The following is a 21,913-nucleotide window of genomic DNA, read 5'->3' as shown; positions in this document are numbered from 1 at the left end:
AACCTGACATAATCAAAGTAAACTCCGAACACAGTCAAAAATCTTTCCCAATTTAATCATATAAACTTGAATCTAGTTGTCCGAGGACAAATCACCTGGATCCCATGTTGAAGGCTAGTTCTTGTTTGAGAGTTTTGTTTATTTGTATGGTACCTTGACATTTTGCAAACTTAACCTTGGAACTTAACCGCAAACTTAAACGGTGTTGACTTGGGTACCAAAATGAATGTTGAAATACAAAGTTGAGAAGCCAAAATGCCAATTTTAAAACTTCGTTATTTTTTCCCTTCAAAGAAAGCCCAACAAAATTCATAGGCTTCTTAACTATATAAACCACCACCGGTCAACTGCAAACATTTCATTGGTATATATAAACTAAAAGGATGAATCTATATCATTTTCAACAAAGGTAAACTATTTAACCTCGTATCTATGTTACAGTTGGATTCAAAATGACCCTTGAATTGTGGCCACTTCCACAATTACATCTCTAATATTATAGGCAACTACTTTCTCTGCATCTTGAATCTTGAAACCGGCTTTGAAACTTGATAAGCAGAGGACTGCACGCATCATTACTTAATCAAAAAGAGGGCACCAAAACCAAAATCTTAATAAGTATATTAAAGTAACATCAAATCTACCTGTGATGTAGCCGTAGTTCTTTCCCTTGATTTTATCTGAAGATTATCAGTGTGCTCAACAATAGAACCTGTAAAAGCCTACATATGTGGAGCAGGAAATTTAGTACCAACTGAAACAATAATTTAGCAAGTCATTTAAAAGGCTTTGAATTACATACTTTCTCCCGGTCAAATTTTGGTTTTGAACTTTCAAGAGAAACCTGTAAAACCAAAGGATAACTATAAGCAAGATTTAAGTGCGAGTTAGTAAGTGACAATTGAGTGCCATGGCCACATAGAGAAGTCACTCATAGTTTGCAGTGGAACTCTATAAATTCCACAAGCATAAGTCCATAAATCACTCATGCCTAGTTAAAATTGAGTGAAGCCAAAAGTATTATTGTAAATATAACAAATATTGAGCTAAAATAGGCTAGGATTTGTGGAGCTGTGGCGACTTTAAGCTGCTAATGTAGACAGTGGAAAAAGTTTAGTGTTTAGCTGGTGTTCTTTTGTGTAGTTTATAATCTTCTGCAGAAATATTTTCCACTGCATTGTACCATCCTGTTTTAGTTGTTCCTTATTATCTTTTTTAAATAATTGTTTTTTGTGGAAGCCTATTCCCAGTTTCCCACTATATGCAGCATGTAGGCACCAAGAGGAGTTGGCTATTCACTTTGCTGCTATGTTGGCAAGAAAGCATGCCAACTGCCAAGACCGTGAAAAGCAGGAAAATTGATGGAGAATGTAAGAGAAGCATTATATACCTGACTTCTTGATAAAGGCACAGTCTGAACATTCTCAACTACTGGAGACGCCAAATCTTTCTCAGCAACACTTTTTACATCACAGCCCAATATATTTTCATGTGATACTTTATCTGAGTAAGACACCAAAAAAATAAAAAATAAAAATAAACAGTAAACTGAAGTTGAGATGGCATTAAAATAATTGGGGAATATATCTCTTCATAGCAGAATCTTAAAAATAATACACCACAGCAGCTTGTCCTATCAAAACATAAAATCATAGGAAGCCTCGGGTATACAGCTGAAAAAGGAAAGGAAAAAAATAAGATGCATTGGCTATGGATGTATCTGATAAAGTAATCTGGGATTCACATCCAAAACCAATTGGCAATGGATGGAGTGGCCCAAACCCTTATAAACCCATAGGCAAGGTCCCATTTTTCCCATATGCAAGGTCCCATTTTTCCCATGTGAGATGTATATATTCTCAACACGCCCCCGCACGTGTGGCGAATTTTCAAGCCATACACGTGGACAACTTTTGGGTGACGTGGAGCCCGTGTGGCCGTTAGGCATGCACACGTGGGTAACCCGCTCTGATACCATGATAAAGTAATCTGGGGTTCACATCCAAAACCAATTGGCAATGGATAGAGTGGCCCAAACCCTTATAAACCCATAGGCAAGGTCCCATTTTTCCCATGTGAGATGTATATATTCTCAACAGTATCAAGTGATGTTTAAGAGTTGATATAAAAAAATTAGATAAACAAATGACAATGGAGAAAGGGCTTATTCTATGCCTGATTGAGAGAACAGGGGGAAAGAAACGTAAAAATATGAAGCCATATTCTATATTCTCCTAAGGAAAGCTCCGAGGCACTAAATACTTGTTTTAATAAATTTGAGGAAAAAAAAAGAAGTCTTTGCCTATTTAGCATACAAAATAGCATGTTCAAAGCTACAATGATACAAATAAGCCAGCATCTACAGCATGTTATTGCAATCTTTTGTGTAAGGCCAATGCAATCCAACAAGTAAAACATGCAAGGCCCTCATCGACAGCATGGTGTACTGACAACCAAAATAATACTTGTGTGTATGAAAGAGAGAGAGAGAGAGAGAGAGAGAGAGAGAGAGAGATTTTAGAACTAACCGTCAGATATAGATTCCAGACCCGAACACTGCATATTCAAATTTAACCAAAATATGATTGAATGAAGGGAAATATACGAATAAATAAATCTGTCTTCTAAAGAGACCAACAATATCTGAAACATTTTACGGAATGCTTTCAATAATTTATCCTATAAATTATCATTTTGTAAACCGTTATCCATTTGGCTGGTATCTCCAATTAGCCCGATAAAAGATTTACGTTAGCATTTTTAAACTAAAAAAGAAATCTCAAAGTATGTAAAGCCATTTTTGAATGATTACCCCACCTAATTAGATGTTAAAAATATATTACTGCTTAATGCGGGAAAAGCTTTTCCAATGAGTGGATTAGAAATTTCTTATGAGTCCTAACTATTAGCTATTCCCCTTTATGGGGTACAGATAAATGTGTAGAAGAAGGCAGTATATTGATAAAGAGATTTTTTTTTTTTTTTTTTTTTTTCAAAATCAAAAGAGCAATTGGATTGATAAAATAAAGGTAAAACATAGCATCTAAGACATCAAGATAACTCTTTTTTTCTTTGGGGCGGGGGGGAGAAGCTTCAAGTATATACGATTATATGCAGATTGAAAAAAATGAAAAGACTTCTTTCCACAAGGCAACTCATATATAATATAACATGGTGATACTATATAGCTAAATTACTCTCTTTTCCTGATACTATCAATTTCATATATTTCAACAATTCTATCTCATTACAATGTCTATCAAGCTTCATCCAGTCATATAAGCCTTTTCGTTATTCATTTTTTGTATTTATACTTAACATTTAAAATTTATTTTCTAAGAACACTGTTTATACTTTATAGTTAGAGAAAGAGTTGAAATAGCTCATGAGGATGAAATGATATGATTTCAAAAAAGAGTGACCAACTGACCATACATTTTTTGAAAAAGATTTTCAACACTCGCTCCATATGCTTTCTCCGGATTAAAAAAAAATTAATAAACTGGAAGATGAAGAAAGTAAACAGTAAGATGACGTCACTTACACTTGGCACATCAGTAAAACTATCTTCATTACAAGCAACTCCATCTTTTGTCTGCTCTGGAGGTTTCCTTGACTGGTACTGCAATTTGACCAGTGATTGAAATTGAGCACTAACCCTTTCTTGGCTTGGAATTGTAATTGTCCATTACAAATCCAAAAGCGTCTTTAATCATTTCTTTAACACCTCAAGAAATGCCTAAAAAGCTAACACATTACCTCCGAAATTTTGAGATTCCCATGGAGAGATTTCTGATCAGAAAGCTGATGCAAACCATGCTGAACTTGCTCATCCTCATCACTTTGTGTCATCTGACTTTCAGCTTCACGTTCTTCTTTCTCAAGTTCATCCATCCTGGCCATCATACGAGCAAATTCTTCATCTTCATCAGCAGGTTTTGCAATTACAGCTCCAGAATTATTAGGAGAATCTTGCTTGAATGCACCTGAAACAATTGATCCCACTTTCAATTTGAATTGGAGCAACATAGAACAAAAGAGCGTAAACCAAGAGAAATAACGACAGATTTAGATGAAACACCATATTCACTGGGTGTGTGTGTGTGTGTCCAACAAAAATGCTCATGAGTTGTTGCAATTGAGGGAAATCAAAGTATTAGTAGTAAACAGAGGATTGATATACAAAAGGAGCTCAATTTATGACAGAATTCTCTAGAAAATAGCTAGGTAGGTACCATGAGGGAGTTTGAATCCCAGACCACATGCGAGAATAAGTCTTTTATATTCAAACAGAAGCCCAATCAATGCCACAAGAAATATAAAGACTTCAAAGCAGGGATCACTTACGTATTTCTGTTATTTAGATCCTAAGTTGGTCTCAAATTAGTCCATTAAAAATTAATTCTATTCATTGTGAATCAAGTAATTTCAAAAATAAATATTAAAGAATTCATATGTATATGTGAAATTGACAATATAAACAGCAAAGATCAACGACTTTAGTTTGGGATCTCCAGACACATGATTTGGTACTTGGTGAGAAAGTATGGCGGTCCCAAAAACAACATGAGGTATATATCAATTCGAATAACTAAAAGTGGACTCTTTTCAAGTTTTCATATTCCCATTAAATTGCATAATTTATCTTGAAGCCATGTGTATAAAGGTAGTTTAAACCAAGCTGACTAGAAAAAGAATGGAAGCTAGTTGGTCTCTCATATACGCAGATATAAGCCAATTCTAAGACGGCAATTTGCAGACCTCCCTCTTTCCAGCAACTACTTATTTGATTCCATTCTCAAAAATAGTTCATTTTTTAAGTTCATTGCAAGGATCACTACTTTAAAAAATTAGCCAAACCAAAAACCATTTAGTGATCCAAACAGGGCAGACAAATATATTCCATCGGATAAAACTAAAATGAGAATAACTCTTGCAGAGGTAACAAAGAAATCAATGGTTCTGTCCATTAAATTACATGCCGAAAAGGGGAGGTCCACAATGTAAACTATGTTGTCTAGAACAGAAAGTAAGAAACTGGCTACGCAAATTTAACAGTAAAATCCAACTTACTGAGGAAAAGAAAGATGCCTCACATTCTCTATCAGAAGAACTTTCCTCCTCATAATCTTCCATTATCTCTACAAGGCCCTCCTGTTTTACAAGTTTTACAGCAATATCAAGTTCAAATATACAGAAATAAACCTACGTAATAAGATGATGTTTTATGGAAGCAAAATTTTTAACCAAATATCTAAAACCCCAACAAATCAGACCAAACAGAAGCGTTGAAGAACCCCTAAATATTGAATTAAGAATTTCCTTAATACACATTAAATTAATTTATATGCTTTCACATGTTGTGAAGATGCAAGTACTTGAAACTTTCTCCTCTCTTAGTGTGAAAATAATATAATTACAAAACTGAAGAGACCTTCGTCAACAACTAGTTCAGATTACTTTAGGATGTAATCCATGACTAGTTCATGGTTCTAATAGAATCCTGATTGAAAAACAAAACCATATACACAACTAGAGTCTGTCGGGGAGCAAATAACTTGACATGAACGAAATCCATAAACAAATTAAATCTGCTTAAACAGTATATGAACCAAAAGGAGTCAAAATTAAGGGTCTTACCACCGCTTCGGCGCAAGTAGCATTGAAAAAGGAAGCCTCAGCTTTGAGATCCTGAACCATGGCCTTAAGTGAATCGACTTGGGACTCCAACACCTTCCCTCTCCTGTTCAAAATATCTACTGTTTGCTTCGAGGTCCTTTCGGCGTAGTAACTTTCTCCCAGTAGAACCTGGCAGCAAAGAAAAATTATAGCATCCAATTGGCATTGATAAACCCTAAACCCTAAATAGCCTCACCATAAACTCATTGGTGTGCACCAAACGCCCTGGGAAAAATGCTGCCTTCCCAAATGGAACCTACAATTATATAACAGAAATTGGTTACTTCAAATTCAAATTCAAATTCCCGAAAAAAATATATATATGGGGATTGATTGGGTGAGGTGGGGGGCGGCTTACCATAATGTCGTGGTGGAGGTGTTCGGGGAGTCGGGACACGAGGTTAATGAGGTCTGTGTTGTCGGCGGCGAAGCCACGGAGGTGGTCGAGCTCGAGGTCCTTTTGGGCGATCGTGTCCTGCACGCGCTTCGCTGCTTTCTGTGTGTCTTCCACTGAGAAGATGGAGGAGAGAGGCGTCACCGTCCCCTTGCCTTTCATGGTCGCGGAGGCGGTGGGAGTCCAAAATGCACCGTTCGATAAAAGCTTGATGCTCTGTGAGTCTGTGACACTGGGTGCTACAGCTTTGAGAGAAATTGAAAACAATCAAGTACTGAAGAACATTAGTGTTTGGATAAAAGAACAGTCATTCAACTAACCAAACTTAGTGTTATCACGTCAGCAAACAGACTGCCGTTGTTTGAGATTTTGGACGGAAGTATCACGTTGATATTAAAATAGGTCTTTGGATATCACATTGACACTTTTGAAAGTTCGGATATCAAATTGGCTTTGGCAGCATAGTTTGAGGACGTGTGCTGAAATTTTCTCAATATTAAATCGATCCCACTTGTTTGTTGATTATTGGCTTCATAATCTTTATTGAACATTCTGCTACGTCTCCCTTTCAATATTTGTCCATCCAACTCGCACGCTTCACATCACTCTGCCGTACGGTTGGTTTCCTGGATAAGGGTTCAGTCGGTAATCGATTCATAGCCGCTTGATCAAAATCCAGCACGTCTCTCCAGTTTTTTTACATTTCACGTGTGATGCATGTGATGAACAGTTTCACGCTGCATTGTGCAGCGATGCACAATAGAAAAACCGCAATTTTTGTTGGATATATATTAGAGCAGTGGTATTCACCTGATCAGTTACTGACCAAAGAATTTATGCTCGACAACCAAGAGCTGATTTGTAGCAACTCTTGTAGTATATGCATGCATTATTAGTACATAGTTGAGACTGTGAGAGCTGACTTGTCAAGGCCTTTTCATGATCCAACCCTTACCTTATCTAAAAATCTGAATGGTCCCCTGCCAACCCAATGGCATTTGCGTAATATTTCACACAGAACTGCATAGCTGAAAAAAGAAGGAACTTTTAAAGAACCAAATTCTGGTGAATTTTATTTTCCCTTTCTGTGTTTTCCCAGTTATCAATTAGATCTTCATACAAGCTTTATTCTTACAATACCATATTTGCAGCAAAGATTATAATCATGCCACTAAGTATCAAGTGGCATGAACAACTACATGGCTTTACTTCATTCCCATCCCCTGCTACTCCAATCTTCAATACCAGGTTTCTTTTTATTTTTCCTCAATTTTTTTTGGTGCAATTGCTATTTAAATGACAAGTCCTATTATTGGCCAAGTGTTTAATTATGATTTGTTTTAGGAAGAAAGTTGAAGTGATAAGGGTGTTAGCTAAAGCAGCTAACTTGGGTTCTGAATCAAATGCAAAGAAAGCAAATTTGTGTGCTGCAAAGAAGGAAAGAATTAAGCTGCCAAGTTTTGATGGTAGCTTAGGGCGCAAGAATTTTCACATTAGAGAGTTTCTAAGCCACCCATCAGGAACTGAAGCCATGCTCAATACTAGAGCACTGGAAAATTTTGAACCCCTTAGCACTGATACTTACAGGTCCGTCCTTTTCCTTAAATATTGTTTCTTTTGCAAAATTGTGAACTTTTGATGTGGCATTCTATTCTCGAATCATCAAAATTAGTTCTATGTTTGTGCAGGTGCACTTTGCCAAAGCTTAAACTTTTGAATTTTGAAGCAGCCCCTGTGGTGGATTTAAGAGTGAACCCAACCAATGAGGATTGTATGGTTGAGATGCTCTCTTGCAAGGTGTGTGACTGTGTTTTACATCCCCCATGAGTATTCATTGACATATCAAACTGGACCCCTACTATTGAAATATGGATGTTTGGGTTGCTCACTTAGTCATATATGAGTGCATTTGGTGGCTTTTGAGTGTTGACATAAGCTCATTCAAAAAATTCAAGTTCAAGTTAATTTATTTGCTTAAAACTTTACCAATATGGTTTGCAGTTTGAGGGTTCAGAATCTGTGGAACGCCAAAACAGCCGTTTTTCAGGTGAATAAAAATTTGGTGAGATTCTTGTAACTTTTAGAAGAGTGTAGTTGTCCTTGGAAATTGAAGTTTTTGTTTCCTTTCCTTGTCCTCATCAGATTCAACTCCCTAAATTAAAGCTTGTGAGTTTATCAAATGCTCATTGATTGTTGAGAGCCTGCTGTTGTTTCCTACCAAAATTCACAGTGACAAGTCAAGTTTTCACCATGGCTATATATCTCTGGGATTTCAGATATAATGCTTGCTGCAAGGCCCTTATGTATTACGGTTATGCCAAGTATTGAGTATGGTTTCTATTTACAGCATTGATGACAAATCACATGTCGTGGGGGACAGACGACTCTGAATCATTTTTGGAAGTTGATGTGAAGTTAAATCTCACCCTCGAGGTTGTCAATCTTCCCCTAAACGACCTTTTTTTTTTTTTTTTCTCTTCTTCCTGCTCAAAAACCTTTAGCATCAGTATGCCACTTTTGTTAGCTTGATGCACATTGTTAGTCCATTCTCGAACAACTTAAGCTTTTGGAAATATGTTTCAACACCACATGTTATGTGCAGATCTATACGCGCCCTTTTACTATGATGCCGGTATCAGCTGTTGAGCGTCCGGGAAACTTGTAAGTGATTCACTCTCTAAATTGTAGTATTTACAATGGCCAGAGCCCTACTTAAACCTTGGAACTGTGATTATACAGAATGATGCAAGCATTACTGGATAGGCTGGTCCCACTGCTTCTGCAGCAACTCCTACAAGATTATGACAAATGGGTTCATAAGCAATCAGAAGATGATCTTCCATGAAATGGTCCATTTCTGCATTGTTAAGTAAGTAAACTTCTAGCCGTCTTACTGGTGGTTTCTATGTCTAAAACCTTCTGAAATGACTTCTGATAGTACTGGTGGTTCTCTGCTTGGCGCGGTTTGTATTCTTTGTTTCGTTTAACAGGATGGCCATTGGTAAAACCAAAAAAGACACAGCGGTGGCATTACTCTAGCCAATTTATCTCTGATTCGCATTGCTTCACGTGTTGGTTTTCTTGTAAGTTCCCGCTTCGATTAGCCTTGAGCCTCATTCAACTGAACTCAACCCAAAGAGTTAAGGAACAGTAGACTACCCTAGAATCTTCCTAGGATTATGTTAGTATCAATGTGTTGAAGTTGAGAATTTGTATGTAAAACCACATTCTGGGTTCCAACGTAAATTTTTCAATTTTCCTCTCTCTATGCAATCTCCAACTAGGCTCAACTTAATTGACCCCTGTGACTTTCGAATGTTTTGACCAAAAAAAAAACAAAGAAAGACTTTTAAATATTAAATCACTCCAATAAATCCAGACAGAAGAAAATTCTCCTCTAAAATCTCATAACAAGACAAACTAATACGTAATCTCCAACGTCTGTGATTCATCAGTTAGTCCTACAAATTTTAGTTATCAAGGCAGTTCAAGAAATAGCAGTACCATGATACTATAGATACCATTGCATCCTGCTAATGAGGCAAAGAACACTCGATTTCAGATTCTTCATACAAAATAACAAGATAGATAACAGCATTCCAGGTCTAGATCAGATGGCCAATAAAAATATTAAAAGACCACCGTACCCAACACAATGTGATTATAAATGTATTACAAAATCTCATACAGACCCAAGAAAAACAGTAGGATTTAATATGCCAACGATACAATCATCCACAACTCCATCTCCGTCACCAGTGGCACAAAGTGAAGCTCTCAACAGTACACGATTTGATTCAGTTTAGAAAGCTTTGAGGCCATGTAACCTGCAATACATTCAGTGAATGAATGTTATACGGTGATAATAGGACATTTAGTTCAGAAATAGATGAGCAGCAAAGGATCAAACATTCATACGAGGAAAAGAAGACTCAGGGCTGACCCTCAGACACTACAAATGCAACTGATAATGACATGACCACACACATTTCTACTAAATAAAATTTGTGTTGGATGTTTGAATGGGAACGTCATAATACTTGTAATAGTTTGCTGATGTGATGCACCTAGTGCTATGAAAGTATGAAGTTTGCTTGTGATCCCTCAAAAAAAAAAAAAAAAAAAAATTATTCAGCTACAAAAAGGAGTGTTATTACTTCTTATCTCTCCAAGAACAATAGCAGTGGTTCCACCTATTTCCTCAGACGCGGCAGCAGCTTCCAGAGTCCTCCGAGCCTCGGCCACCTTCTCTCACCAATCTCAGCCTCCGTGAATCCCTGATCGCTCAGATTCTCCTCCAGCACCACAAGCTTGAGCTCAATCTGGCGCTTGCGATCATGCTCAAGGATGTCTCTGTTGGCCTTCTTTGTGACGCCAGCCATGCCCTGGTCTCCCTCAAACCCTCTGGAGTTTTCAGCAACCTTGCCAGTCTTGGACCTGATGAAGAACTTGTTCGTCTGGATATTGCCATTGGTTCCAGACCCTCTCGGAGTCTGTAACCCTATTCCGTTGTACATATCTTGCTACTCTTTAATTGCTCAATCACCTAGAATAACGAAATCGCAATCTCAATACCACAACAAAGTAATGAATCCATAACAATTTGAACACTGGTTCAGTATAAATTCACTGATTCAGTATAAATTCACCACCTGTATTGCACAATCAGATAGATGTATTGAATAACCTGCAACTACCACTTTCAACAAAAGACAACAAAAGCATAGCAACTACAATACATCATCGTGCTACTATCACACTCATAGTCTAAAAATGTTAAAATGTTAAATGTTTCCATTCAAATAAAATATAAATACCTATACCATTGTAGTTTCGATATCCTTATCTTGTTCGATGTTATCTAACAGGGAGGCTTCTGAGGAAAGAAGCGTATGTTGACAAAGTAATGATTTTCAATCGTGGCAAATGCTTGTCAATTGAATGGGAGTTTTAAGTATTAGTGAATCAATTATGCAAGTAGCAATGTCATAAACTGGTGGACCGAAAAGACAAGTTTTCAGATTCAGTATAGTTGATGTTCCAAGCACATAGGCTATTGCATAAAATGAGGACAGCCAAAGAAGAAGAAACAAAATATGCAGACAAACGTAGGGTTCGGCCTGGACATGATAATCACCATAGAAACACAAACTACCGAGAGTGCGAGACAATTATCAGACTTCCAGTAGCAAGAGATCGGAGTAGCAGCTGACGAGAATAAGAGACATGAAAAATTGGAAAGTGCAATGGAAACTATGTTGTTGATGGGTTCTGATCTGGTGGTATTGGAGAGTGGTCGCAACGAGAGGGAAACGAAACCCTAACGAGATTGTTTTAAGCGAAAAACGTGAGCGGGATTTGCTTACCTTCGTATGAGGCAAACTGGTGCACTCGTATGCGCTGCACAAAACTACTGGCCTAAGCTCAGCCCATTAGGAGATATTTAGGGCCCATATATGCCAGCGAAATATGTGTATTCTTGTATTAATTTTTTACATTAGATTCCTTTGTATTCAATTGTTTTCTATATATGAAATAACGCATTATCTTCTTCAAAAAACAGCTAGCTGATGCGCAACATCATCTCAGAACGGCGTGACAGTGTTTCCTTTCTGTCCTTTCTTATTCCTGAATATGACAGGACTAATTTAGATTGGTCATTGTCAGTGGCGAACTTCATTCAAAATCTCTCTTGGAAAAGATCGAAGATTTACTTAATTTGCTTCCTATTGATATTGTTCAAAAAATTACTGCTATCCTTTATTCCTTTGAATGATTTACAGGATGATTTAGTTTGGGGACCTTTTGGTATGTTTACCATTAAAGGTATCACCTAACTTCAGGCTCAAAAATTGTCTTCTCATTCTCAAGCTCCTCTTCTTAATAAAATATGGAAGTTAAAGATTCGCCCTAAATAAAAAGATTTCTATTGGATGTTATTTAGGAATAGAGTTAGAACTAGGGATAGAATTTCTTTATATAATCGGTCAATTTCTCCTCATTGTAGTTCTCAGATTGAATCTATTGATCACATTTTTATGCAGTATTCTTCTGCAATTTTGGAATCTATCTTATCAATGCCCTACTCCTTTATCCTAGAATCGTTACTTCATAGCCTGGTTAAATTATCTCTTTAATACTTCATATCCTAGATATAGTATACTATATCTCAAATACTCTTAATTACTTGGTCTATTTGGAACTGTAGAAACATATTGGTCTTTAAGCAGCTAGTTTTTTTCCATACTCAAATCTTTTTTGGGGCTGCTTGTTTGGGAACTAGCTACTGCCAGGCCAATCCTAGCTACCGTAAACCTAAGTTTTCTAAATCTTAAATGGAATCCTCCTGACAATAGCAGTTGAAGTTTAATTTTGATGGTTCTGTTTGAAATGGTTTGGCTAATACTATTGGCTTTGTTATTAGAAATGCAGAAGGTAATCCTATTATGGCTGCTTCAAATGAATGGTCAAGCTCATGTTCTGGTTGCTGAAGCAACAGCTCCTAGAGATGGGTTAAGCTCGGCTGCTTTTTACAATCACTCTAAATAATGGGTTGAGGGAGACTCCAAACTTCTCATTGATTGTATTCTTGGAAAATGTGTTATTCCTTGGAGAATCAGACAATTGGCAGTAGATATTAAGCTCTTGACTCAGAATTTTCAGTTCATCCGTTTTAGACATGTGTTTAGAGAAGCCAACTTTCTAGCTAACAAACTTGCTAATCTTGGGCATCATGGAATTAATGATATTATGTTTGGTTTGTTGCCTCCCCATCTCTGTGTCCCCAGCGTTTCATCTGGATCAGCTAGAATGAGGTTGTTCCCGAGGCTTTATTGTGTCGTTTTATTTTTGTTCATCAAAATATAAATGTCTACAGTGTTGAATCACATTCCATACGAACACATAAAAAACTCATTACTCATCAAAAACTTCAAACTCAGAAACAGTTCAATTACCTTGGCAGGACTAGAACAAGTCAACAACTCCAAAAATGTAATTTAAGAAAAGAACCAGGATTCGGAAAAATTGGTGTGAAAAGAACCAGGATTCGGAAAAATTGGTGTCCTTAATGGAAAAAAATATGGGAAAACCCTGAGAAACACAACATATTATGAATAATTAGATTCTGATAATTAACCCGCTTGTCAAAATCTATCGAACCTTCGATAGAATATTAACCAAACGACTGTCATACACTTTATTCAAATCAAGTCACCATAATTCTCCATTTCCGACTTACTTTCCAAATGTTATTCCAAGTCCTCCAGGTCAGCAATGCAACCAATTGATTCAATAGTCATCACCAAAATATAAAATCCAAATTGCTACACCTACACAACTCGAATAGTGAACATAACAAATCCAATTCTGGGTTCCATTCGATTCTACCTTCGAGTTCCAACTACATTCCAAGTGATAATTTAAGCTTCCTAAGCTTTACGGCTTCGACAATTGAACCAATTGACATACATGCCCACCAAAACAAAACCAACAGTAACTACACAATAATCAACGGCTTCACAACGCGACCACTCATAACCTGTACTAGGGTTTTTTACCAAACTCAATACAATTTCATCATCAAGGCTTAACTGACAAACAAATCAAACTACACATAAAGCATAGTAGCCATACTATATTGCTCACTACATACAAAGGTTTTGTCAATTCAAGCATAGTTAATAGTTAATACAAGCTCAAGATACAAACCGAAGTCAAGAATGTGCCAGAACAAAACCCAAACTCCAATTCTCCAAAATTCCACTAAAACAAGCATACAAGTGTACAAACCATGTTATTCTCAAAAAAAAAAAAAAAAAAAAAAGGCATACAACCATGTAGAGCTTGACAAGAGGATGATGTTTGATACCTTATTCATCATCGACCGGAAAACCCAGAAGCTTTTGGAGCTTCGATTCTCCCTCATCAAAGCTCATCTTAAGAAACCAACACCATAAACTCATAAAGCGGAGTCTCCAGTTAATATGACACCATGACATGGCCGAAATTGAAAAATCCGTTTAGAGAATCAAAGAAGCTTTTGGGCTTCGTTTTGCCACCGCCGCTGATGGTTTCGACCAAAGAGGACCGACAGCGTATACCACTTCACACCGCCGATATGAAGCGTTTGCCACTAGTGCTCTATAGGGTGGCCAGAAAAAGAAGCCATCAGGTCGTCGACTGGTTACCCGAATCAAATCCTTCCATAATTGGCCCGAGTTTGTGCGTAACCAAATCAGGCAGTGATAGAATTATTACCGTCTCTACTTCTTCCTGCCAAAATCATTTAGAAAATCTGAGATTTCACAGACGTGATGCGGTATTGGTGAACAAAAAGTGATTTACTACAGTTACTTGGTATCAGAGAGGTTAAAAAGAGCAAAGAAGATTTAAAGTTTGGCAATTAGAGCTGGGAATTCACTGAAAGCTACATCGTGATGCTTCTCACAGCTTTTTTTTTTTTTTATCTAACGGGCAGTAACGATTGTAGAATCCATTTCAAAAGGAATTCTTCACCTTTCAGCCAAACATGATGCACTAGTCATTTTATACCGGACTTCTACTTGTCAAATGAACAAGAGATTTCAAAACCAGAATATATAGAATATTTGAAGTGCAACTATAGGTGAAGAATGAGAATAGAACTGTTCTTTTGGCATGCGTCCCTCGTTAGAATTTTACATCCCAATTTGCCTTTGAAGTTGTATATAATATTTGCTCAAAATTTGACAAATTGGAAAAATTGAAATTAAGACAAAAAGCACATGAAGAGGACAAGTATTTCTCCGCACCGCAAACACATGAAAGATCTCATGTTCCAGCATTACATCAGTTCTCATGCAAAGCCTTCGTCAAATATAATCTGCTGAAGCTCTGTCCGGCAACCCTGTAATTTTTTTTTCCAATACAATACATAAAAATGACATCAGTAAAATCAAAGATTTCATTGATTAAACACCATAAACCATGACCACCACTTCCAAGGAATAATTGTTCATACCACAGTTAAACAGAGACAGGGAAAGCAGACTTAAGATCTAACAGTATTCTAATGACATCATAAAACTAAACAATGGTAAAATATTTCAAATAACTAAAGCTGCAAATTTTTTTTTTTTTTGGGTTCCTTGGCCAAAAAATCACAGAAGTTGTTCGAATAATGAAGGGTGTGAAAAGAGCTCAAACTTGCTATCAACACACTTTCATGGCAACAAAAAGAAGACAGGCTCAAACATATCATTAGTTCTATAGTTCTAAACACTATTTTTGTCTGAAGAGTTGACAAAGTCATACAGATCAGTAGAACTATTGTGCGATCACGAGCCCATGCAAATAATATATACAGGTGTCTCTTCCAAGATGTGCTTCCAAAGTAAAATATTCAGATAGATAAAAAATAATAATAATAATAATGCAAGATAGCATCTGCTGGCCTATCATTTGAAACATACCCATTAATTTGGTTGCAGTAGTTTGAGATTTGATTTGTTATCAGAAAGCTGTCCAACCGTGAAGGCTCGGGGAGTGGCTTGAAAATGGGGTTTGAAGGATCCTCTTCAGGAAGCAGTTCTTCTCCGGCAGCCTTCCGACCCATGTTCTCAGTCCTACAAAACAACTTAAAAAGTAAATTTCTAGTACAAATACAATAGGAAAAGCGATAACCAGAGGTAAGTTGCTTAACAAACAAATCCTGCCTAATCTTGATCCAAATATTACAAGTTTCTGATGCAGACAATCTTCCTCTAAAAGAATTTTAGTATCTGTTAAGTAGGCCAGTCACCTCAAATGCATAAGCAACGCCAGGTGACCTTAAGCTTCATGAGCATAAAACTACTTAGCCAGTAACTAATGGCACAATAAAGGAAACTGAAACTGAAAATGAAATAGACTGAACATTTCAACTTGTCACCATTTTATAATCACCCGCACTTGAGCACTTTAATTTAAACATCAAAATTCCTGAATGTATGAATCAAACATGGTAGTTAGTTTAATTATAATCACTTCGTCAACTTTCTGATTAACAATACGTCATATCTATTGGTTAAAATAAATTTTGCAGACAAAAACTATATGCAAAGTCTGGTCAAATCAAATTATAATGGTCATAGCTCCACGTATGAACCCCTCTTGAGTCAAAACTACCATAAATGCATGCACTGTTATCCAAATAAGATCATAAAATGATCAATATTCACGTCACTTTTATATATGCATGCACAATGGCTCTAAACAAGCATCTACAAAAGAAATTGCAAATGCTAATTCACATGTAAGAACCCAAATGAGAGAATCCCAAAACCATAATACCGTGAATTTATTCTGAATGCAATGTCTTACCTTCTCTTTTGAAGCCATGCTTGCTGTTGGGCTTGCTGGCGTGACACGTTTCTGTAATAGTATTGGAACTGAAAGAGGATATTCATCAAGATAGGAAAAACACCAATCTTAACGCAACCAACATTCAGGTCAAGAGAAAATATACCTTCTGCTGTTCCATTGACAAATCGTCCATGCACTCAATAAGAAATTCCATATTCCTCTCTAGAAATGGACTAGTTGATAATTGCAGACGATCATAATCACACTGAAACAGCAACACTTGATAAAATAAGTACACAAATAATCTGAAAATCATGTAGAATTTCCAATAAAAGGATCACATATAAACCTGGATAACAGGTGTATCAGCTTCCAACTCCGTCATAAATGCACTAATAAGTGCAGAGTTTGAAACTTTGATCTGTCAAGTTCAAGCAAAATAAACATTTACAAACCCTCAGACAAACATCAAGCAAAACCCAAAAAGAAAAAAGAGGCTCCAAAAAAGTCACCACATGCTACCGGAAATGATGGGTAGTTAAGAATTTTCATTGAAGAACATATAACTATTTTTAGGAGGGATTGAAGAACATATAACTAACAGTCAATAAAATATCTTGACGACCCTTTAAAATTCTGTCATAGTAAACATTTTCAGGGCCCCGGAACAGGTTTTTTTTTTTTTTTTTCAAAGGGATATCCTATCTTAAGTTACTTGAAAGAATTACAGTTTGCAACATCTGACACTCATTTTTGAACAGCTGAATAGTATCACTATCAACAAATTCATTATGATTTATTTTCTCTAGCATCTATGTATACAATAAATCATTGGTTAACTATGGGTAATAATAAAAAGGAATGATGTAGAGAGCAAAACATGAGAAAGAATGAAAAAGGAGAAAAAATAATGATACAAGATGAAAAGGCCATTACAAAATAACAAGTATAGACTGTATTATGCTACTCCATAGATATAGAACTTACAGGTATTTCCTCAAAGATATCCACCCATGAAAGGTTTTTCTCCCTCAACCTATTGCACCAAAAAAAATAACAAATGAATTTGCATCCAATATTATAACTGTACACAATAACATCAGAACAGAAAATTCTCATACTTCTCCCCTGTAAAATTGTTACTGCGGTAGAGCTCCATGAATGAATCAGAAAGTTTCAATGCCTTCAGTGCTAAGACTCCCTGATTGGATTTCAATGGATCATAAATGATGCACACACACCGTCTAATATTTTCCTGCAAAGAATATCAATAAAAGCATACATAAGAGGCACAGCAACCATGTCTGTAAGAGAAATAAAATAAAAATGCAGAAGTAAAAATGATAACTCATAAGATATGAATCTAATGCAGTACCACTTCAACTAAAATCATGGAGTAGAACTTTTAGCTAATATCTGGAATCCAATGGCATCATCAGTAACAATTACAAACAAATAAAAAATAAAATAAAATGAACTCTTTTCAGACTAAAAACAAGTGTTCCTCATGATTTTTTCGGATATCAAAATTGTTCAACCTTGTAATTGACTTCCATACAAATGGACTAGTTACATCCGTGACTACAGTAATTTTAAGCATTTATTTGGTTTTAGTCTTCGGTAACAAGTTCTTGATGTGATATGGCAATGGCAAACTCTCTATTTTTCTGAGAGAAGATGGATCATGATATATAACAGCAAAAGCAAATTGTAGGCAGACTGCTAAGCAACTCAGATTTTTGCAGCATCTTTTCTAAGAAAACTCAACTTATTCCTGTCTCTTTGTACTTGATAACAAAAACTATTTGGATGGACAAAATAGAGCTTCTTGAATTACAGAAAACAATACGAATAAAGTAGAGGTATACGATATGACCCAAAAGTTTCATGTTAATGTTCATAAAATAACATATAACTAGAACAGCAATTTGAAAATAATTACCTGGTAGTTCATGAATGTCTCAATCAACTCCACCGTTTGAAAAGAACCCAACAATGTGGATTGGTACCTGAAAAGGATTTCCAAGAGTTACAAAATTGGAATATTTTCAGCAGTATCTACCCTTTTAACCCTTGACTAACAGCACTCAAAGAGCTCCCTACATCATATTGTATATCTGGGCAGTATATATACAGATGTGGATTCAGTCATGCGTATGTGTGGAGCAAAGAAAAAGTGATGATAACAGGATCAGCTCTAAATTTTCAAACAGGAACAAATACAATAGTGTTTAAAATTTTCATCCATCCAACCTGTGTTTAAAACAAACTGTGGATTGGTACAAAATTGGAATATTTTCAGCAGTATCTACCCTTTTAACACTTGACTAACAGCACTCAAAGAGCTCCCTACATTATATTGTATATCTGAGCAGTATATATACAGATGTGGATTCGGAATATTTTCAGCAGTATCTACCCTTTTAACGCTTGACTAACAGCACTCAAAGAGCTCCCTAAATTATATTGTATATCTGGTCAGTATATATACAGATGTGGATTCAGTCATGCATATGTGTGGAGCAAAGAAAAAGTGATAACAGAATCAGCTCTAAATTTTCAAACAGGAACAAATACAATAGTGTTTAAAATTTTCATCTATCCAACCTGTGTTTAAAACAAACTGCGGATTGGTACCTGAAAAGTATTTCCAAGAGTTAGAAAATGGAATATTTTCAGCAGTATCTACCCTTTCAACGCATGACTAACAGCACTCGAAGAGCTCCCTACATAATATTGTATATCCGGGCAGTATATATACAGATGCAGATTCAGTCATGCGCATTTGGGAAGCGAAGGAAAAGTGATGCTAACAGGATCATCTCTAAATTTTCAAACAGGAACTAATACAATACAAAAGAACCTGTGTTTAAAATTTTCATCTACCCAATTTTCTCAGTTTTTAAAAAGTTCAGAAACAAACTTCATCAGTTTCCAGTGCTAGACCAACTGTCCCTATATCTGTTTAATTCAATCTGTCTAATCCAAATCTTAGCTCTCTTTAACACATAGCTAACCCCTTAACAATCATGCATCAGATATCTATAACAGGTCTCTCCTGTATAGTATTGCTTCTCACATATCCATTCCCCTCCCAATTTTCAAAATTTTGATCTCACTCCTACCAAATGCTTAATATAATTCATAATTTATGTTACCTTTAAGGTGTGAATCAATAAACAAATGGATGTAGTCACATAACATTCCTTCTGGCCAGCAGTGGCGGAGCCAGATTTCGATTTAAGGTGGGGCACTCACGGAATATCAAAACTTAATAAAAAAGAAAAAAGAAAAAAAAAAACTAAAATGAAATACATCTTGTAAATTGTCTAAATCAATAACTATATTAACTTATATAACTCAAAAATAGAACAATAATAGTGGTACTCTCACATACGTAATATATAATATTATATAAATAAACACATATGTTCAGACTAGAAAAGAAAGAAAAAAACTTAGACCCACAAAGGTTACAACAAGAAGCATTGAACCCATGACCATGTTGGTATTAGTTCAATCAAACAGCCACTACACTAGAGTAACTTTACTTAATTGTAGAGAACCTTATATATATTTATACTAAAAAACTCTAGTGGATCACGAGACCCACTAGTCCCCTATGTGGCTCCGTCCCTACTTCTGGACATATGAACATGGTTTATACTTAAAAGATAAGAACAATTATACAGAAATAGTGCAAGACACTCCACTAATTTCAAAAGTATGAATTGCTCGGCTGAATTCCTTACTGACATTTGTTTTTCTTGGAATCAAGGATGAGGAATGGTACAGCCTTCCATACCCAAGTTTTATAAGCATAGGTTAATCTGGCTATGACTTTCCCACGATGACGAAAACTGAACCCGAAGGAAAACTGTGAGCTTTCTGAATCCATTATTTGTCTTGGGGTATCCTAGTTCTTCCATTTCCAATGGGAACATTAAATCCCAATGATTTCAAAAAACTTTATTCCGCAGAGTGAGATTAGAATCCTAAATCCTGACTCCAATGTAGTCTAAACAGATGAGCTGATAAGTTATGGAGGTGAGGAGATAACTGATGACTGTACTGAGCCTACTCGATCAACTCACAATATAGTAAATGACATTCCATGGGCTCAGGGTTGTGTATGAGGGAGGGAGAGTTTTCAAATTGATACATATCCAAGCAATAAGATGAAACAGATGGGCAAAAAAAACAAGTGATTCATAACTTGACATGTTTTAGCATGCTTACAATTCGTCATAAAGAGAAGAAAAAAAATTAATCAACAAATCAAAACTTACCATCCAACAGTGTTATTGTCAACATTCACCTCTCTCAAACATCTCATCATCTCAAGCTGGTAATTGGCACCATCAGCTTCAATCTCTTCATCCTCCTCCCTAATCTGCAATGCACTATCAATTAATACCGACAAAGGACGGAAAAAAGCATCCGGATAACCGCAAAACAGAATAGAAAGCTTTACCGGGAACGGGAAACAATTAGTGACTTCAAGAACACTGCCAACATCCAAGCCAAGAAGTTGGCCTGTGACCAGAGCCGGTGCAAACTCCTTGCAGTGCTTGATTATCTTCAAGATAACCTGTTTTGAGGGAACAAAGGTTCAAAAGCAACCAATCGGAATGAAAATCTCAGGTCAATTAATCCGAGCTTAGTTTCTCTTTCCATCATGTAAGAGGAAATCAAATCCTATATAGAAAGCAAATGGAATTACCAGTCCTTCGATCTGAACAACTCTGAGAGGGGGAGCAACCTCTTCTGTAGCAGCAACCTGAAGAAAGGATCTAACCATTGCTGTACAAAATACACAACAAATTTATATAAGCATCGCAAACTAATAGAATTGAAATTTAGAGGTAGAAATAGAGAGAAGGGGTTCAGTACGCACTGTTCGCCGCCATGATTTTGGAGTCTCGGAGAGAGAGAGAGAGAGAGAGAGAGAGAGAAGTAGGAGGGAGATGATGGAGTCGGAAGCTGGGTAGGTGAATGTTGAGACACCTAAAACCCTAGTTCTCGACGGAATGAGACATTGGGCCTTTTTGCACTCTTAGGGCCTATTAAATGTCAGGTCCAGTCCAAACTCCAAACTACCTCCAAGGCTCCAACAACAAAAAACTATAGTTGGAGAGTGAATTTCTGAAATTTTTTTCTTTTCAAAAAGAAAAAGAAAAAATAAAGTCTATTTGGAGCTCTAAGTTATGAGATATATATATGCGCCTTACGATTGGGGGTGGGTAGGAATATCGGAAACTGAAGAACTCGAATCACACGCTATGGTAATAAGCACTTTAAGTCTAAGTAAAAATAGTGTAGATTTTAAAATATAACGCGAGAAAACTAGAACGCGCCTCATGCATCCATTTCCCAATTATGACCGGTGAGAGTTTTTCCATCAGTTTTCATTTCTTTGTGAATTCAATGGGTTGCATGGGTCATTAAATGGACCCTGATCTTATTTTTAAGAGACCGTGACCACTTACCTAATTTTAGACTAAAAATTGTCCACTT

At 36.3% G+C, this 21,913-nt stretch overlaps 3 protein-coding genes and 1 long non-coding RNA gene across 11 annotated transcripts; 1 reads left to right on the top strand and 3 right to left on the bottom strand.

The window, feature by feature from the left end:
* Positions 1-343: 343 nt before the first annotated feature.
* Positions 344-6,503, bottom strand: LOC112196193 (RNA polymerase II subunit 5-mediating protein homolog). 3 transcript variants are annotated; one of them, XM_040517671.1, is made up of 12 exons: positions 6,394-6,503; positions 6,038-6,318; positions 5,876-5,935; positions 5,641-5,808; positions 5,097-5,154; positions 3,760-3,986; positions 3,545-3,622; positions 2,529-2,556; positions 1,391-1,503; positions 803-844; positions 645-722; positions 344-563 (listed from the first exon to the last, which is right to left on the bottom strand). In XM_040517671.1, the coding sequence occupies exons 2-12, from the start codon at positions 6,233-6,235 to the stop codon at positions 507-509; spliced, it is 1,107 nt and encodes a 368-aa protein (XP_040373605.1). In that variant the 5' UTR covers positions 6,236-6,318; positions 6,394-6,503; the 3' UTR covers positions 344-506. The 3 variants fall into 3 exon arrangements, with proteins under 3 accessions (XP_040373605.1, XP_040373606.1, XP_024192268.1); XM_040517672.1 differs by having other exon boundaries at positions 6,038-6,312; positions 6,394-6,416; XM_024336500.2 differs by lacking the exon at positions 6,394-6,503 and having other exon boundaries at positions 6,038-6,373.
* Positions 6,504-7,028: 525 nt separating this feature from the next.
* On the top strand, positions 7,029-9,339 carry LOC112197419. 3 transcript variants are annotated; one of them, XM_024338075.2, is made up of 9 exons: positions 7,029-7,138; positions 7,225-7,321; positions 7,418-7,660; positions 7,762-7,870; positions 8,075-8,120; positions 8,421-8,506; positions 8,676-8,734; positions 8,813-8,942; positions 9,064-9,339. In XM_024338075.2, the coding sequence occupies exons 2-8, from the start codon at positions 7,239-7,241 to the stop codon at positions 8,916-8,918; spliced, it is 732 nt and encodes a 243-aa protein (XP_024193843.1). In that variant the 5' UTR covers positions 7,029-7,138; positions 7,225-7,238; the 3' UTR covers positions 8,919-8,942; positions 9,064-9,339. The 3 variants fall into 3 exon arrangements, with proteins under 3 accessions (XP_024193843.1, XP_024193842.1, XP_024193844.1); XM_024338074.2 differs by lacking the exon at positions 7,029-7,138 and having other exon boundaries at positions 7,148-7,321; XM_024338076.2 differs by lacking the exon at positions 7,029-7,138 and having other exon boundaries at positions 7,218-7,321; positions 7,422-7,660.
* A 142-nt stretch (positions 9,340-9,481) lies between these two features.
* Positions 9,482-11,569, bottom strand: LOC112197420. 2 transcript variants are annotated; one of them, XR_002935668.2, is made up of 3 exons: positions 11,440-11,569; positions 10,231-10,619; positions 9,482-9,900 (listed from the first exon to the last, which is right to left on the bottom strand). It is a non-coding gene; the product is annotated as an uncharacterized LOC112197420 (long non-coding RNA). The 2 variants fall into 2 exon arrangements; XR_002935667.2 differs by lacking the exon at positions 11,440-11,569 and adding an exon at positions 11,211-11,343.
* A 2,155-nt stretch (positions 11,570-13,724) lies between these two features.
* Positions 13,725-21,447, bottom strand: LOC112197418 (eukaryotic translation initiation factor 3 subunit H). 3 transcript variants are annotated; one of them, XM_040518269.1, is made up of 14 exons: positions 21,294-21,447; positions 21,120-21,199; positions 20,871-20,987; positions 20,686-20,789; positions 19,004-19,033; positions 18,339-18,405; positions 17,518-17,651; positions 17,384-17,432; positions 16,746-16,817; positions 16,560-16,661; positions 16,415-16,482; positions 15,526-15,678; positions 14,866-14,960; positions 13,725-14,347 (listed from the first exon to the last, which is right to left on the bottom strand). In XM_040518269.1, exons 1-13 carry the CDS (start codon positions 21,304-21,306, stop codon positions 14,903-14,905), a joined length of 1,047 nt encoding a protein of 348 aa, XP_040374203.1. In that variant the 5' UTR covers positions 21,307-21,447; the 3' UTR covers positions 13,725-14,347; positions 14,866-14,902. The 3 variants fall into 3 exon arrangements, with proteins under 3 accessions (XP_040374203.1, XP_024193840.1, XP_024193841.1); XM_024338072.2 differs by lacking the exon at positions 13,725-14,347 and having other exon boundaries at positions 14,657-14,960; XM_024338073.2 differs by lacking the exons at positions 13,725-14,347; positions 19,004-19,033 and having other exon boundaries at positions 14,657-14,960; positions 21,294-21,446.
* Positions 21,448-21,913: the final 466 nt, after the last annotated feature.

Source organism: Rosa chinensis, chromosome 4, assembly GCF_002994745.2.
Source record: "Rosa chinensis cultivar Old Blush chromosome 4, RchiOBHm-V2, whole genome shotgun sequence".
NCBI classification, from domain to species: Eukaryota; Viridiplantae; Streptophyta; class Magnoliopsida; order Rosales; family Rosaceae; genus Rosa; species Rosa chinensis.
This window is presented reverse-complemented; position numbering and strand designations above follow the sequence as displayed.